We start from the raw sequence: 16,870 nt of genomic DNA on the forward strand, positions 1-16,870 counted from the left end.
TTATCTTTCTTTTTGTAACTCAACAAATTTAAAAAAATTCTATGATTTTTTTTCTAATTTTAAATTAAATCTATAATGTTATGCCCATAATAAATAGGCAATAAATTGGCATTATACTTATACCTATTAATTAATTCACGTAACACCCATTTTAGTTAGACATAAAAATATGAGAGAGAAAAGAAGAATGTTAAAGAGTAAAGTGTAAAACCCATTGTTCTCAAACAAAACAGAACCCTCGCAATCGAATTCAAATCCAAATTTCAAGAAAACATAATTCAATGGACGATTGGGATTTGAGTGCAGAAGATTTAGACAAACTCGAAAGAGACGCTTTTCAACAACTCGCTCAACGCCATCTCTCCTCCTCCTCCTCCTCCTCCTCTACTCCCCCAATTCCTCTTAACCACAACAAGGTCTGTTTTTATATAAATGACAGAGAGAGAGAGACAGAGAGAGAGAGAGAATGAGAGAGAGAGAGTGAGTTTATTCATTTTCTCTCGAAGCATCCCACATTAGTACAATTAATCATACACACAGGGAGGGAGGGAGGGAGGGGGAGAGAGAGAGAGAGAGAGAGAGAGAGAGAGAGAATATTCTCTTTTTTTATAATCTTGCAATATTGATGTTTTAATTTATTGTCTACTGTACATGCTGTGTGTTCATATGTACATATTACATAGATGTTAGTGATTTTTAGCCATCTATTTTCGATTACATAGATGTTAGTGATTTTTAGCCATGTATTTTCGATACATTCTAATTAATGCATTAGTTTTGAATGTAATTTATCTTGCCCTCCCGCGCTTTTTGTATGATTTAGTTTAATATATAGTTGTCCGTAGATTAGAATTATAAATTTTAAGTTACTTTGAAGTCCAATACATATAAAAAACGAGTTGAAGGTTTGGGGACAATAATATGGCGATGTTGAAGTTCTATTCGACGATTTACTTTTTTTTTCTGAGTTTACACACATGATTATGAGATCCCCTCAATTAAATGCTTTATAAAGTTTTTAGAGAATGTTGTGGTTAGACGTCTATTTTTATTATAGCAGTGTTGATTTATTTTGGAGTTTTATATATTAAGCGGATCGCATGTCGCTGGTTTGCAGCCACTATGATTCTTTTAAATAATCGATTTACCTTTTTTGTTTGATTATTACCTTAAGAATTTGAACACACTAGATGAAAATGAATCTAGCATCATTATGTCGTCAATGCCAATGGCATCGGTAGACCGATATCTTTAGTTAGCAAGGACCTCATTTCATACTTTTTTTCGATATAAATCAGATAGATGATTTGGCTACACCTACAACATACAGAAAATTACCCGAATCAGCATTGAAAGTTACTGGTGAGTCTTGTAACACTTTAAAGTCACCATTAGACATCTTTTTCCTTAGGTCTTTTTAATATGAATTTTTACACTCTAAAATTTTAATCCTTTATTAAGAAGGTGATGGTTCAAAACAACATACAAAGTTCTCTGTCAAATTTTTTCTACATGCTAGTGGGAATATCGCTGCCAAATTTGTGTATAATCAGGTATATATAAAATGTGCCTTGTTTCAGTTTTCTGCTAAAAATATCCGATTGCATCTTAGTTTATGCAGTGGAGTTGATTTTCACTCAGGTAATCGTTGATGCTTTCCGTAAAATTCCCCGAGCCAGCTGGAATGGCAGTGAAAGGTCCTTTCAACTTTGTCATCTCTCACATATTTTCGAAGTACACATGAAAATGCATTAAGTGGAAAAAAGCATAGATATTGTGGAACTTTATATTTTTTTCCCTTGAGCAACATAAGCTTTTTTTAATCTGCAAGCCTAGCCTAGCTAATAACCATCTTCTCTGGCTAATAAGAGGTCGAGGGTTCAAGTCTTAGTGGAGACGTGTGTGTCAGTATCTAAATTCTTGTAAATTACCATAACTAAAAGAACAAATACTGTCTTCTTATTTCTATCTGTTAATTTGCAGATTATGGATGTTCCCTGTTTCATCATTATCATCTGCAGAAAAAACACTCAGTGACATATCTGCTATGAACATTGAGGTGAAAGGATATGCTATTATAATTAAAAGCTTGCTCTTATTACCTTCATAAATCCTGTTTCTTGTTGAAAGTGCATATGGCTTGTCTAAAATTGCCTTTATAATTTTGAATTAAGTAATCTGTTTCTGGCTGACAAGACGATTTCAAAGTCACTTAAATGTTTCAGGTAGAAAACCTAGATCCTTTGGTGCGACGTGCTATGGCTGCAGCCTCTGCAGTTGCAGATCTCCGAGGTTAATTTATTTTGTAGAATTTACCGTCAAATGTTTGAATGATTAATTATACGATTTGCTACGTTTTGCTGTTATGAACTGCAATAAGTCTTCATCCAACCTTTATTTGGATTTAATCTATGGTATAAATACTAATTCAGTCTTCAGAGTACACATGTGATGCATGATCTGTCTTTTATATATGCTCCTTTTGTAGCGTTAATTGTGTAACTCCATGCCATGGTCAATTCATTTATTCAGATATCGTTGTTTCTTCAATTCTGTTACCAGATCAGTATAATTGCATTCCGAGTTATGTTGAGTCCAAGCTTCTACCTTTTCAGCGCGACGGAGTTAGGTATGTGACATAATAGTATAATAAATGTAAAGCTTTTTGTCTGAGATGAATTTAGTTTATGCAGCGGTCACTTTGTTTTATTAGATACAAACGTTGATTTCTTATTTACTTACTGTCGATATGATAACCTTATTCATTTCAGGTTTGCACTGCAGCATGGAGGACGTGTCCTTTTGGCTGATGAAATGGGGTTGGGAAAAACTCTGCAGGTAATTAAATATTTACACCTTTAAGCTTTGAAACTGTCAATTTGATGCCGAGTGCCTCTCTATTGACCATTTGTTAAATCTGAAAAAATATAGCTGAATAATTCATATTTCTGAATGATTAAAAAATCTGAATATGAATGAATAATATTGTTTGCTCAAATTACTGAACCATCCATAAATTGTTGTACAACTCCCATGTCCTAATTATGTATAATATATATCAAATTAAAGTTTGAACTCTAAATTTATTATTATTTAATATAAACAATTAATAAATTATTATGTATTTTTTACTTCTAAACATATTTGCGGAAAGTCAAGAAGTTATTATTAAGTACTGGAAGTAATATTTAATAACATATATTAAAATGAATTATTTTTTAAATGATATAAATTTACATAGTACTATGAAAAAATATAGTTGTACTCCTAGGCGCAAAGCGCACAAAAGCGCACTCAAAGCGCCTGGGAATGTATGAAGCACAGCGACTTTAAAGAAGCACGCACAGTCGAAGTGTTTGGCGCGCTTGCCTAATTATAAGTACTGTATAATTTAAATATGACAAACATAAAAAAATTGATTGGGATTGTTTTTTAAATTCGTACAACAAACCAAACTCAATTTTTATTTAAATATGAATGTGTAATATATTCAATTGTTTAAGCAAATATGGTATAGGTACATAAAGCAAAGAGTACATTTTGAGCATGAAATAACAGGGTAGTATTATTCATGACATCTCATGGACGATTCATCTGAAACCTTAAGCACAAACGATTCAGTTAAATATGGACCATTCAGAATAAAAAAGATTGCAAACAAATGGCCTGATAATGGGAATCGGTCAGACTACATCTGGTTAAATACTGTTCAGCTGTAAACAAATGACCCCAAGTCTAAAGAGAACATCTTTCCGCTGTGGAAGATAAGCGTCCCCTCTTCAAGGATGATCCATGTAACTTGTATGATGTTAAGAGAAGAGCTAGGATGTAGCCATATCTATCTATGTGTCCGTGAATCAGGAAAATGTGAATGGTCTAGTACTTGACAGATCTCCCTATCAATATACATTGAGCTCGGAATTATGGTCCTCGTCCTTGTTGCAGGCTATCGCTGTTACCACTTGTGTGCGTGATTCTTGGCCAGTTCTTGTTCTTACTCCATCTTCTTTAAGACTGCATTGGGCTTCTGTAAGACTTACTATATATATAAATATTTATGAAGTCACCTCTCATATCTGTTATGAATTCATATTTTCTTCCGAATATTGTGTTACAGATGATCCAACAATGGCTGAACCTCCCTTCATCAGATATACTGGTGTGTATATTTTAGTATTTTTCCCGAAGTACGCTTATTTTCTTGTAAATAATCTTTATCTATATTCCTATTAACTTTCTTTCCTTTAATTACTTATTGTAGATAAGTTTTTTGAGGCAGTGATTTTGTGTTTTATTTTTAGTGTCATATTTTTCATGTGAACTCAAACACTGAATGCAGGAGATGCCGTTGGTGTAATATTGACTAGTTTGTCCTATACATTTATTCACAAATGACATTCTTTCCAGGTGGTTTTATCTCAATGTTCTGGGTCAAATAAGGCTGGATTCACTATAATTCCCTCAAATAGGAAAGGAACTGTTCGTCTCGATGGCGTGTTCAATATTATTTCCTATGATATAGTACCAAAGCTGCAAGACACATTAATGTCATCTAATTTCAAGGCAAGTATGGCCAGTAGTTAATTTTCTTTGATATCCTTTTTACCATCTTGGAAATTTATCTTGAAAACTTGTGTTTTCTTATGTACCCTATCCTGGTGTATACATCGTTTATCCTTTGTAGTACTAAAGGCGGGGTCACAGGCCTGGTAGGCGTTCCTTAGGTCATCAGATGGTAATCTACAGTAATCATTATATTCAGTCATATCTGAATTCTCTTTTGCTATTAATTGGGTAATGCGAAGTGGGAAGTTGTTGGAGGGAAATTACTTTAAACAAAACTGCGTCCTCTCTGAAATTGTATGATTCATCCCAGGCTCCCAGCTTCTTTGGTGTATGTCTTTTATCTGTGGCTAGTGTATTTAGGGCGGCCAAAGCATGTTTCTGTTTTATTTGTTTTCCATTTTAAGTACAATGATGACTGTACTACTTTAGCAGTATTTAGGATGAAAAAGTTGGGTGCTTGATGAGGAACGAGAATAAAGAATTAATAAATATGTTATTAATTAGTTTATATTTATTTAGTGTAAATATAAGTAAAGTATTTATCTCTATATTTTATATGTGGGGCTAGTAGTATACTCCCTCCGTCCCAACCATTTCTTTACAGTTTCCTTTTTGGGATGCCCCATCCAATTCTTTACATTTCAAAACTTACCAAAAATAGTTAATGAGTCCCACCACTTTCTCACTTTTCCTTCCCTTTCACACTACTTTTACTTCACTATCTCCTTTTTATACATTAAAAATCAATGGGTCCCACCACTTCACCCAATTTTCTTTCTCTTTTTCACTACTTTATATATATTTCTTAACCTCCGTGCTCAAACCAAACGTAAAGAATTGGTTGAGACGGAGGGAGTATTAAATAAGAAGGTTATTTATAATAAATCCCAATCGGAACGGGCCTTAGTCCATTAGGTTATTTATTAGGGTTTCAATTTATTATATAAGCATTGTAATCCCCACATTATTACTTAGCTTTGATTATACACTTTCTTGGGAGTAATATTGATTAATTATTCTTGGGAATCGTATAGTTCATTGCTTTAATCACTTTGTTCTTGCTTTGTATTATAAATCCATCTTTTTGAAATCTTGTTGTACATCAAATTGGCATCAGAGCCGAACCTGAAGTTTTTCTATTCTTCGATCACTGTTCACAGCCGTCACAGCCGTTTTTACTGTTCACCTGTACCCTAATCAGTCCCCGGCCACTACAACACACCATCGCTAAAGCATTGTAAACATAACCCCAGACCACCGCGTTACCACTGCCGCACATCCATCATACCACTGCTGCAACCCTAATTACTAAGTACACAGAATCCTAGTTACATACCCGACCCGACTACGAACCCTAATTCTGAAATCAGTTACCCTAATTGCATACCAATACAACACCACAAATCAGAAATCATAACTGCTGATTGGAGTATCAATCTGCAACGAGAAGAAACAAGAAGAATCAGGTTGAGGTAGGGAAAAAACGCATCTGAACAGGCTTGAGTTTAGATATTTGTTGCTAGCCGCCGGTGTTAACGCAGCTTCCAGAGTCTCTCTGCTGCTGTTGCTTGCCGGAAACCGCATCTGTTTGCTGGAAATTAGTTCCTGTTAGCCGTTGTCAAAGGTCACGACATATCCTCTGAACATCAGCTGCTTTCCTACTGGTTTGCGGGAGAACCGAAGGTTTGTTCAGCTTCCAGAATACTTCAAACTAGTCCCTGATTTTCCAGGAATTTGAAATCTTGTTTCTGCAGTTTGCACATAATAAAAATCAGTCGCTGAACATTCCAGAAAGTGCAAATCAGCCCCTGAAATTTCAAAATCTGCTCATTCTGAGTTCTGATTTGTTCTTCAATTCCAACTATTTTTCCATGTTTAAAACATGTCAGCTTACATCAAGCGCCAAATTGATGTTGTGGAAGATAAAATCTATTTTCTTGAGCGTGAACGTGATGAGTTCTAATACGAAGTCTATGTTTGTCAGCGTGACCGTTGGTTACTTAAATATAAACTTACGGTGAAGGAGTTAAATAATAAACTTGATGAACTTGAAAGGTTGGAAAAAAGTACCATATTGAGTTGAGGAAAGAAAGGGACAAACGTGCAAATGAGGAACGCGAGAAACGAAAAAGATTTTTTGAAATTCCAACACCTAAGCTTCAACATCTTATACATTTGGAGGATGAGAACAAAGTCAAGAGATATGGAAATTGAACATGGTGAAGAAACTGTTATCGAAGATCCAACTGAGGAGGTTACAAAAGATCCAATTAACGAGGTTAACCAAGTTGAGACAGAGGTTGCTAGTAAGCAGCAAGTGGAAGAAACCAAGCCACAAACTGATTGCTTAAAAACTGTTGTGGATCATAAAGTGGTTAATGATATTATTGAGGTTGAGCGCATCGACTTCATTATTCCGGAGTACTTTCCTAAGCTCCCTTCGCCTGCTTGTCAATTTTCAGAGTTCTTTGCACCTCAACCACTTTTCCAGAAGAGCATGAAGTTCATCTTGGTTCCATCTCATCCTTGCTTGATTCTTGATTTTTACAAAACCCATGGTCGAGTTTTCTCTAACAAGGGGAGAATGACGAGGATTGAGAATAAACAATTAATATATATGTTATTAATTAGTTTATATATATTTAGTGTAAAGATAATCGATGTATTTATCTATATGTTTTATATGTGGGGCTAGGAGTATATTATTTAAGTTGTTCATTTATAATAAAACCCAATTGTTTATGGGCCTTAGTCCATTAGGTTTAATACTAGGGTTTTATAGTCTATATAAGTGATGTAATCCCCCACATTATTACTTAGTTTTGATTATACATTTTTCTTTAGAATAATATTGATTAATTATTCTTGGGAATCATATAATTCGTTGCTTTCATCTTTTGTTATCGTTTTGTTTAATAAATCGTTGTTTTCACAAATCTGTCCTGCATCAGTGCTGCTTTGAGATTTCCCTGGTTAAGATGCATGATTTATTTCATAGGCTTGCATCCTTCTCTTTAGCTTCCCACAAAACTGTAGTACTAGAAATATGTTGTGCACTTCCACAATACATCATAATTGGATTTTAAGAGGCTGAGGGTACGAGTGGCTAGTGCAGGGACACACGGATTCGCAAATATGATAATACGGGGATTTAATTAGGGGTCAAAAAACACATGTATACCGATTTAAGAGTTCTGCATATATGATAATAAAGGATTTAGTTGGGGGAAGTACAACATTTACAAAAATGGTATAAATATGTCAAATTGATGACATGTATGGAAGCCACCAACATAACTAAAACTTCATGCGTATTTAATCAAATGCAAAACCTAGTCATCGAAATCCAAGAATTTATGTTAGAAATTCCATTTTGAGAAAGTGAATACAAGCATCAATATTTTATCTTGTTGAAGTAGTTTACACCATTCTCAAGTACATTCTGGGAAAAGAAAAATTAGTATCCGATATGAGTATATGGTTATCAGGTACAGGGATACATAAAGCAAGTACTTTTGCTTCATAGGTGAATTTGCAGTACATGATTGTTTTCATTATGTTGTACAGTGTGTATGAAAGGCTTAAGTTATTAATAAATAAATAAAAACGTAACCACCAAAGTCTCATGTAGTCATGTAGACTAGAGTGTACAAATATGCTTATTCCAATAAAGAACCCACATAAACAATTAGAAACCTATCGAAAGTCCTTTACTATCCATCTACGGATAGTATTACTGAGTGAGAGATTGTGCACAATGTATCGTTATTATTTATAAATAATTTGAAATTAGATGTTCGTGTATTGTGCAGCTCTTGTACATTAACTTTCTCGGGTGCAGTTGACCAAATCTCAGGCCCAGCTAGTTAGCATACATACACTAAGCATGTGTTTTTTAATGTTTGGTTTTTTTCCTTAATGAAGTCTTTTCACAGGTTGTAATAGCAGATGAATCACACTTCTTGAAGAATGCTCAAGCCAAAAGGACCAGTGCTGCCGTTCCCATATTAAAGGTTCCTACTTCCATATAATATGAAATGGCAATATATATTAGGTTTAATGGGAAACAGGGTTCTCCCTACCTGGAGTCACTTGCATATGTTAATAACAATATGTATCAGTTTCTTTTTTCCTTCATATGTTACATAGGAATAGATTCTGGTGTTGTCATTTCACACTGAAGTGCGTGTAGGCATTAAGCAACATATCTAGGTTCTATTGTTTATCTTTGTAATATCTAGTCTGGTTGTCGAAATTTTATTGAATATGCTCACAATGTTGATTGAAAAACAGAAAGCTCAATATGCAATCTTGCTCACTGGAACTCCGGCTTTATCAAGGCCCATTGAACTACATAAACAGGTACCTTAAATGCCCGTTCGTAATGTTTTTTCTCATTGAGTGGTTTGTTGCAATTTATTTAAATTCTTAATACGACATGCACTCTACAGCTGGAAGCCTTGTATCCCGATGTGTATAAAAATGTTCATGAATATGGTAACCGGTACTGCAAGGGTGTAAGAAACTCTTTTTCCCTTTTCGTTTCAAGATTTTCCATTTAAATATATGCTATATTATGAGGAGGTTCGTGAATACTTGATCTAGCTGTATTTGTCCAGGGTGTATTTGGATTGTATCAAGGTGCAAGTAACCATGAAGAGCTTCACAATTTGATTAAAGCAACAGTAATGATTCGTAGACTCAAAAAGGACGTTCTTACTGAACTTCCTATGAAGCGGAGACAACAGGTATATACGTGACACAATATTGCTTCATGCTCTGGTGTAGTATGCCTGCACATGCTTATGACGGCACCACACTAATTGTATGATTTGTATCTCTTGATAGTGCCAATAACGTACTTTCGTGTGATGATATTCTTGGTGTTCTAAAAGTAAATATTGCAATTTTGAGATAAAGATTTAGGTGCACCACTTAAGATTAGGGTTGAAATTAGAGATGCACAAAATGCCGACCGGGCCGGGCTTTGACCGGGCCTTGAAAAGCCCGGGCTTTAACCGGGCCGGGCTTTTCAGGCTTTGACTTTGACCGGACCGGGCTTTCCGAAAATATCAGAGCCCGGTCCAGGCGTAACCGGGTTTTTTTTTTCCGGGCCAGATCGGATCGGGCCGGACTTTTTTCTAATTTAAATCGGATCGAGTTTTATTACAGATTTCGAAGACTACATATGTTAGCAACCAGATCATCGTAAAAATGTATTAGTTTATATGGAATATTTTATGAAAACATTACTTCGTTGAAAATATTTAAGTTCAGAAAAAAAAACATGTTTATAGAATAATATGTTTTATCATTGCTATCCAAATATATATAGTGTACTTACTATATCTTCTTTCATCATTTATGCAATAAAGTATATAAATAATATTATTAATCACAAATATGTAAATATATGTGTTTAAAGTATTATTTATATTTATAGTAAATGTGAATTCATAAATATATAAGAAAATATATTAGAATAATCATATTTTAACCGGGCTTTTTCGGGTTTTTAATCGGGCCGGTCCAAAGACCGGGCCGGGCCGAAGCCCGGGCTTTTAACCGGGCCGGGCCGGGCTTTGCCTTAAAATATAGGGCCCGTCGAGGCCCTAAGCCCGGGCCGGGACCGGGTTTTGACCGGGCCGGGCTTTTCCGGGCTTTGACCAGATCGGGCCGGGCCAGATTTTCGGGCCTGGGCTTTTTGTGCATCTCTAGTTGAAATAGGGTATTACAGACTACAGAGCCAGCATTCGTTTGTGCATTTATCACGGTTTTCTTAAATTGCAGTGTTTTTAGCATAAATTCTAGTTTGTTTCATGTAATTGAGTGTAGCTTTTGCCTTCCTGCTGCATTTATTGAATTTCTATCTCATTATTTTTTGTCTCATTGTTTGCAGGTGTTCCTTGATCTGTCTGAGAAAGATATGCGACAGATAAATGCCTTATTTCGCGAGGTGATATTCATTTTTCTATGTTTTTAAAAAAGTTACTTTATTATGGTTAATTAAATTACCTATATTCATCACTTGGCATATTTGTAATCCATTTACTGTATCTTCAGCTATACTGTATCTTCAGCTATCAGTTTTTTATTCCTTCTACCTGTTGGTTATATTCCAGCCTGTTTCTATGTAATATATTTCATCTATTCTATTGTGCAGCTATTGTTACATTGCTGGATTTCACTCTCTCTCTCTCTCTCTCTGTGTGTGTGTGTGTGTGTCCCCCCCTCTCTCTCTTGCTCCCTCTTCCTCTCTCCCGCTCTCTCTCAGACTCTCTTCTCTCTCACACTCACGCATAAACGTAAAATAATATCCTGAAATTCCATGGTTCTAACCAACTTCTAATCCAGCCTAGGAAGCATGGGTGTGGGGATACGCGTTATGGGGAAACCGGAATTCGGAAATTTAAAAATATGGGGATTTGGGGCGGCGGGATACGGAAAATATTTAAAACTATACATATATAATATAAATATAATCCAAGAATCGCATTTTAATTAAATAAAGTAGTTAAATAAATAATTTCAATATCTTTAATAACCGAATACATCCTAAAAATTATTTATTTTTAAAAAAGAATTATTTTATTAAAGAAAAAATCAAATAATTTTACAAAAAAAAGTGCTAATAGTTGGTGCCCAGCAGAAAGACACAAGACAGACCCAACACAAGAGTCAAACACACTATAGAAAGTAGTCAGACAAGTTATACATACATGACGATATATACACGCTATACATACAAAACTGAAAAACACAGATCGAAGATGGAGGTTGATAACAGATAACAAGGAATCGAAGATGGAGATGAAGACACGACGATGAATAATTCGCCTCAGTAGTCTCGTCTCCCTCTCTTCTTAGTCTTTTCAACTGGGTAATTATAGTCAGTCAAAAGATTACAATTTATGCCACTCCCGTACCCCCTTCCCGCACCCCCACAAATCTGATCTGTGAAATACGGCGACACGCCACGGTGGCGCACCCCGTACGTTTCCGCACCCCCGCTCACCCGAACGTATCCGTAGGCCAGGGGGTGACGCACCCATGCTTTCCAGAATCCAGCCCTGTATTTGTGTGTGATATATTATTAAAATTTCTGATACATTGCCTTCGTTTTTGCTTTTAGATGTTGGAATATATTAATTGCATTTTGAATCAGCAATTTAGCATGTAATTGTTACTTATTTCTTGACTTTGTAGCTGGAAGTGGTTAAAATGAAAGCTTGTAATTGTTACTAATTTCTTGACTTTGTAGCTGGAAGTGGTTAAAATGAAAGCTAAAGCCTGCCAATCCAAAGAGGAAGCTGACTCTCTAAAGTTTACTGAGAAACATCTAATTAACAAGGTATAGATGTAAGTTTTAGATTTGTCTTTCTTGGTTGTATTTGTTGGACTTATATTTTAAAATGTGAATCAGTAATAATACCAGTTCCAGTAGATACCGTGACTGTAAAACGAACATTTGTCTCGATTTCGTTTAATGGAAATCTTACATGTTTTTTTATGTTTAAATTATTTAGTTTAAGATTTCCTAGGAATATGAATTATATATGTGTCTTATGAGCAACTCGAAAAGCGTAGCTATATGATGTCTTAAGCTAAAATTTAGGGATGCTTGTAAAAATTTGTGCTCCAACAATGTACTAAGGGTACATTAAAAAGTTAGGATCTTTCTCCCACGCCTTATTTATGAGGAACCAAAAGGCATTCCCTTATCTTGTTTTTATTAATAAAATATTCATTTACCCCTTTCTCCACTTCAACCACCTAGTTATGTCCTAAATCACTAGGATTCATTATTTTTATATTCTTTGTAAGGAATATGCTAAGACTCTATTGGAGTTGCTCTAATATATGAACTGCACATATGCCTGATGTAATTTAATTTTAAAAAAGCAGCCGAAAAACTTGTGGAACAACTAGAAGTCAAATGCTTTATAGCTTGATGAGAATAATCTTACTAGTTAGTAACTGTTAACTTGTTTGAACGTTTATTTCATTTCTGACACACACAGTTAGATATACACACTCGAATGTGACAGAGTTGCTTTAATGGATAAATATTTATACATATGTATGTATGTGTGTGTTTGATGTGTATTTTCTTTAACTTACTATTATAAAAGATGGTTTATGTATGTCAAATTACTGTGAGATAATTTTATATACTCTCTGCAGATTTACACCGACTCTGCAGAAGCGAAGATCCCAGCTGTTTTAGATTACCTTGGAACTGTCATTGAGGTTTGTTTCTGTTTATTGTTCATCTATGTGGAGGTTTTGTTTTTATGTCAGATTAGGTTTTCTTTACCGGTAAACCTATACCCTGCATATAACTTGGAGGCCTTTTCATTTTATACACAACTTTTAACTAGTTTGCAATAATTCAAAAAGCGTTTTGCAATAATTGTTATTTTTTCTCTAATTTTTGTTGCTAATATATGATTTTTAAATAGTGTTTGCAGAAGTATGACTTTGCAACCAATGCAACTAAAAGACAAAACTTTTCAACTAGAATCAACCAAATGCAACTGCAACTATTTTTTAGAATAACATAAAACATTAATTTCGGTTGCAATTGGTTGCCAACCGTATTTTTGCAACTATCTTTGAGGATTTAGCCAAGTTGCAAAAAAATTACTACTATGTAATGTTTTATCAATGTTGACCACTCTCAGTTTTATTCTATCACTTGAGCAATCCGCCAGATCCTTGTCAGGTACTGATTCTCAAGTAAACAGTAGTTCTTAAGGGCTATACATAAAGAATTAGTGATGTCCCCGCATTAGAAAACAAAGATATAAAATAGTACACACTTGACATAGTTAGGAGAAGCATACAATCATATTTAAATTGGAAATCTGAAAAACTACTGCCAAAATTACATCTCTCTCTCTCTCTCTCTCTCCCTCCCTCCCTCTCTCTCTCACACACACACGCACAAGTACACAGATTTGTATATTTTATATAATTAGAATACCAAGGTCAACGTGTGTGGGAGAGGAGGGGGGGTGCAGTTTTCAAACAAGAACAAATGTCGTGACTCATAAAAGGTCAGAGTCAGACAGAGGCAATAGAGTATTTCCTGGTTTATCGGAGGCGTACTGTTCTGAGACTTTTGTTTGCAACTCTGTTTTGTACAATTGTACACAGCATATATTAATATTCATCCTATCCGGAGAGAGGAAATGATGAGGTAGTAGCTGTTAAACTATTTTTAAATTGCTTATTAGTTCTGTTTAATATGTAATCTAATGGAAAATAGCAGTGCAAATTTTCCTGCAAGACAATTTTAGTTCGATTGAATTATTAGTTGATTTAGTTTTACATATGTACCTTGTTCAGTGAAAACATGTTATGCTTGCAACTTGTCTCAGGCGGGCTGTAAGTTCTTAATATTTGCACACCATCAGCCGATGATTGATGCAATACACCAATTTCTTCTGGTAAGATTACATCATGCGTTCATGTAAAACACAATTTTTTTTTTAAAATAATTGGTAAAGACCTGTTGGAAATGATTAACTTCAGAAGAAAAAAGTTGGTTGCATTCGCATTGATGGTGGAACACCAGCAGCATCAAGGCAAGCGCTGGTTACAGAGTTTCAGGAAAAAGATTCTATTAGTGCAGCAGTGGTATTGCACTTACCTTGCCAATATGTTACCTTGTCAATATGTTATCCTTGCACGACTTTTTCCATAATTTAAATCATATGTTCTACTAGTCCTATATTTTTGTTCATAGTTAGCGGACTTAATTTTCCTTTTTGTTTTTGTGTTTCATGAACATCTGGCCTTCAGCTATCAATTAGAGCTGCGGGTGTTGGGTTAACCCTAACAGCAGCAAGTACAGTGATATTTGCGGAGCTGTCATGGACACCGGGGGACATTATTCAAGCTGAAGACCGTGCTCACAGGATTGGGCAGGTACAATCTTAACTTCAAGAACTTCTTACCTCACTAAGATCACCATATTTCTTGTATTGAATTTATTATTGTTGGATAAGTTACTTTGTTTGATGCAGCATTCTACCTACATCCTTTCTTAAGGCGACTTTGTATTCTGGTTCTTAAGCCACACTTGCCTGATTAGTTGGTTTGGCATATGCTTTAGCTTGTGTGATGTTATGAAGTATTTTGTGATCGGCTTGAGATTTCTTGCAGATTCAGCACTATAGCTTATATGACGCAACTTATATAAGTTGTTCTTACTGATGTGGAGAACGAACTTAGGAGTTACTGCATGTCCTTCTGTGTTGCTAATCATTTTATTTGTTAAATCTTCTAGATGGTAGATACACACATGTTAAAAGATACATAATCCGATAGACATACAATCTTATACTTGCTCTGATGGCTGATAGCTGATAGCTGAGATCATTAGTAGGTCCCCATTTGTAATGAACATCCCTTCTTCCTTCACATTCGAGGGCCAATCTCCATCCAGCCCAAGTATACTGCCCTAATCCCTGTGCAAGCCTCTAATCTCCTTAGTCCCTTTCTGTATATTTCAGCCTCTGATGTAGAAATATTGTTATGGTTCTTGTTTCATTCTTTTAAGATTTATCAAACTATTATGTAATATTTTCTTGTCTTTTTCATCTTACTAGTGCTCTCATGGTTTTTGTTTCGTTCTGTCAGCTTTCATCAGTCAACATATATTATCTGCTAGCTAATGACACAGTTGATGACATAATATGGTATGCTTCATAGCATCTCTATCAGCTAAATAAACTGAAGAATGAGTTAAGGATAATAGAACTAAGTTAATTTCTTTTATTTCTTCTCAGGGATGTTCTTCAGAGCAAGCTGGATAATCTAGGACAGGTAACTTCACATATTGTTATTATTATTTCTAGAATCGAGAATAATGATAGAAGCAACTTTGTTTATAGTATTTTAAAAGGACAAATTGATTACGAAATGGTTCTGCAAGGGAGTGTAATATGTGGATTAATTTATTTTGCAATTATGAACTTCTCTTTTTTGCTGAGAGATGTATTACTGTTTGGTCAATGAACATGCAGATGCTTGATGGAAATGAGAATTCATTGGAGGTTTCTGTTAGTGAATTAAAAAACAGCCCTTCAAAACAGGGAGGAGGTATCCCCTCGAGCAGTCCCGGAAAGCAGAAAACATTGGACTCCTTTATGAAACGGTGTAATAACATCAAGCACGAAGAGGAGTCTAATGCGAAACAAGCAAGACACTTTTAAAATAATCAGATGCATCTGCCAAAATTCTAGTCCTTAGTTTTAGGCGTGGAGTTGTAGTTGCAACTCGCAAATCGGTCAATAGATTATGTATAGAGAGAAATCAGCCAAATTGTAAATAGCTAAACTTGCTTTTGATTGATCCGGTAAGAATTTATGTAGTTTAAAAACAGAGCCATATAATGCCAGTTTCCTTTTTCTCATTCTTTTGTTGCAGAAAAGATATATGAAGAATTAAATTACTGTTTTTTCCGGGACGGTAGTTGTGTGTTAAAAATAACTAAATATACAGAAAAAAGAAACCTATCTTCAACTTCTTTTGATAAAAAATATTGCAATTTTTTGATGTGTACATGAAGTCTCGTGCCAAGTATGATTGAATGTATTTAAAAATAAATTACTAGTATTTGTGAAAGTTATACATATTCATTAACAAATTTACTTTATATCACACACCGCCACAATTGACTTGGCTTAGAAAAATTAATTCAAAATTTTGTTATGATTGCGTGTATATACAATATTCCAATATCTAATTATTTCCCGTCCAAAAAAGTAAAATATTTACGCATTACTAACTTTTGCGTAATTTTTAATGTTTGTGTACGAGCGAAGAAAATGCATATTCAAATTTGACAAAGTATCATTAGGTGATGGGATTCTCTGTTGAACACCATCTTTATTGAACTTTCCTTTGCTATATTCTGCATGAGAAAATTAATGAGTAATTAGATTTTGAAAGAAAATGAGTACAACAAGAAATAAGTATACACAAGAAACAAGTATAAACAATGAATTATGTTTTAATTAGAATTTTAAGAGGTGTTTTCTAATTTTTTTTACAATTTTTTTTTAAATTTAAAAATTTGCATTATTACATAAAATATGTTAAAGTTACGTTTAGATTAATCATTGTCGTTTCTTTTCATTACAGAATGGGTTAGTTGTTTTATTCTCTACTAAAACTTCAACAATTCTGTATCAATTTTTTTTCTAAATTTTTTGATTCGAAGTGAAAATGTATGTCCTAATCAATTAATAGTAACTTCAAATTCAATTCCAACATGCGTATATGTTGAATTCAA

The 16,870-nt window shown here is 34.5% G+C and overlaps 1 protein-coding gene across 2 annotated transcripts; it reads left to right on the forward strand.

Annotated features, from left to right (window-relative positions):
- The first annotated feature begins 163 nt into the window (after positions 1-163).
- LOC141677182 (uncharacterized) lies at positions 164-15,988 on the forward strand. 2 transcript variants are annotated; one of them, XM_074482955.1, is made up of 24 exons: positions 164-416; positions 1,299-1,362; positions 1,462-1,553; positions 1,642-1,697; positions 1,984-2,059; positions 2,226-2,292; positions 2,563-2,629; positions 2,772-2,838; positions 3,946-4,029; positions 4,118-4,159; positions 4,408-4,563; positions 8,502-8,579; positions 8,860-8,928; positions 9,018-9,083; positions 9,186-9,314; positions 10,466-10,522; positions 11,828-11,917; positions 12,751-12,816; positions 13,950-14,018; positions 14,104-14,208; positions 14,374-14,499; positions 15,214-15,272; positions 15,363-15,399; positions 15,600-15,988. In XM_074482955.1, exons 1-24 carry the CDS (start codon positions 282-284, stop codon positions 15,786-15,788), a joined length of 2,046 nt encoding a protein of 681 aa, XP_074339056.1. In that variant the 5' UTR covers positions 164-281; the 3' UTR covers positions 15,789-15,988. The 2 variants fall into 2 exon arrangements, with proteins under 2 accessions (XP_074339056.1, XP_074339057.1); XM_074482956.1 differs by having other exon boundaries at positions 1,465-1,553.
- The last annotated feature ends 882 nt before the right edge of the window (positions 15,989-16,870 follow it).

This window comes from Apium graveolens, chromosome 8 (genome assembly GCF_009905375.1).
Source record: "Apium graveolens cultivar Ventura chromosome 8, ASM990537v1, whole genome shotgun sequence".
In the NCBI taxonomy this organism is placed as follows: domain Eukaryota; kingdom Viridiplantae; phylum Streptophyta; class Magnoliopsida; order Apiales; family Apiaceae; genus Apium; species Apium graveolens.

Bases quoted from the DNA above. Each gene is read 5' to 3' on its own strand.
- LOC141677182 (XM_074482955.1), top strand. From the start codon at position 282: ATGGACGATTGGGATTTGAGTGCAGAAGATTTAGACAAACTCGAAAGA. The intron at 14,019-14,103 runs GTAAGATTACAT...GATTAACTTCAG, and splicing joins CAATACACCAATTTCTTCTG to AAGAAAAAAGTTGGTTGCAT. The intron at 14,209-14,373 runs GTATTGCACTTA...TCTGGCCTTCAG, and splicing joins ATTCTATTAGTGCAGCAGTG to CTATCAATTAGAGCTGCGGG.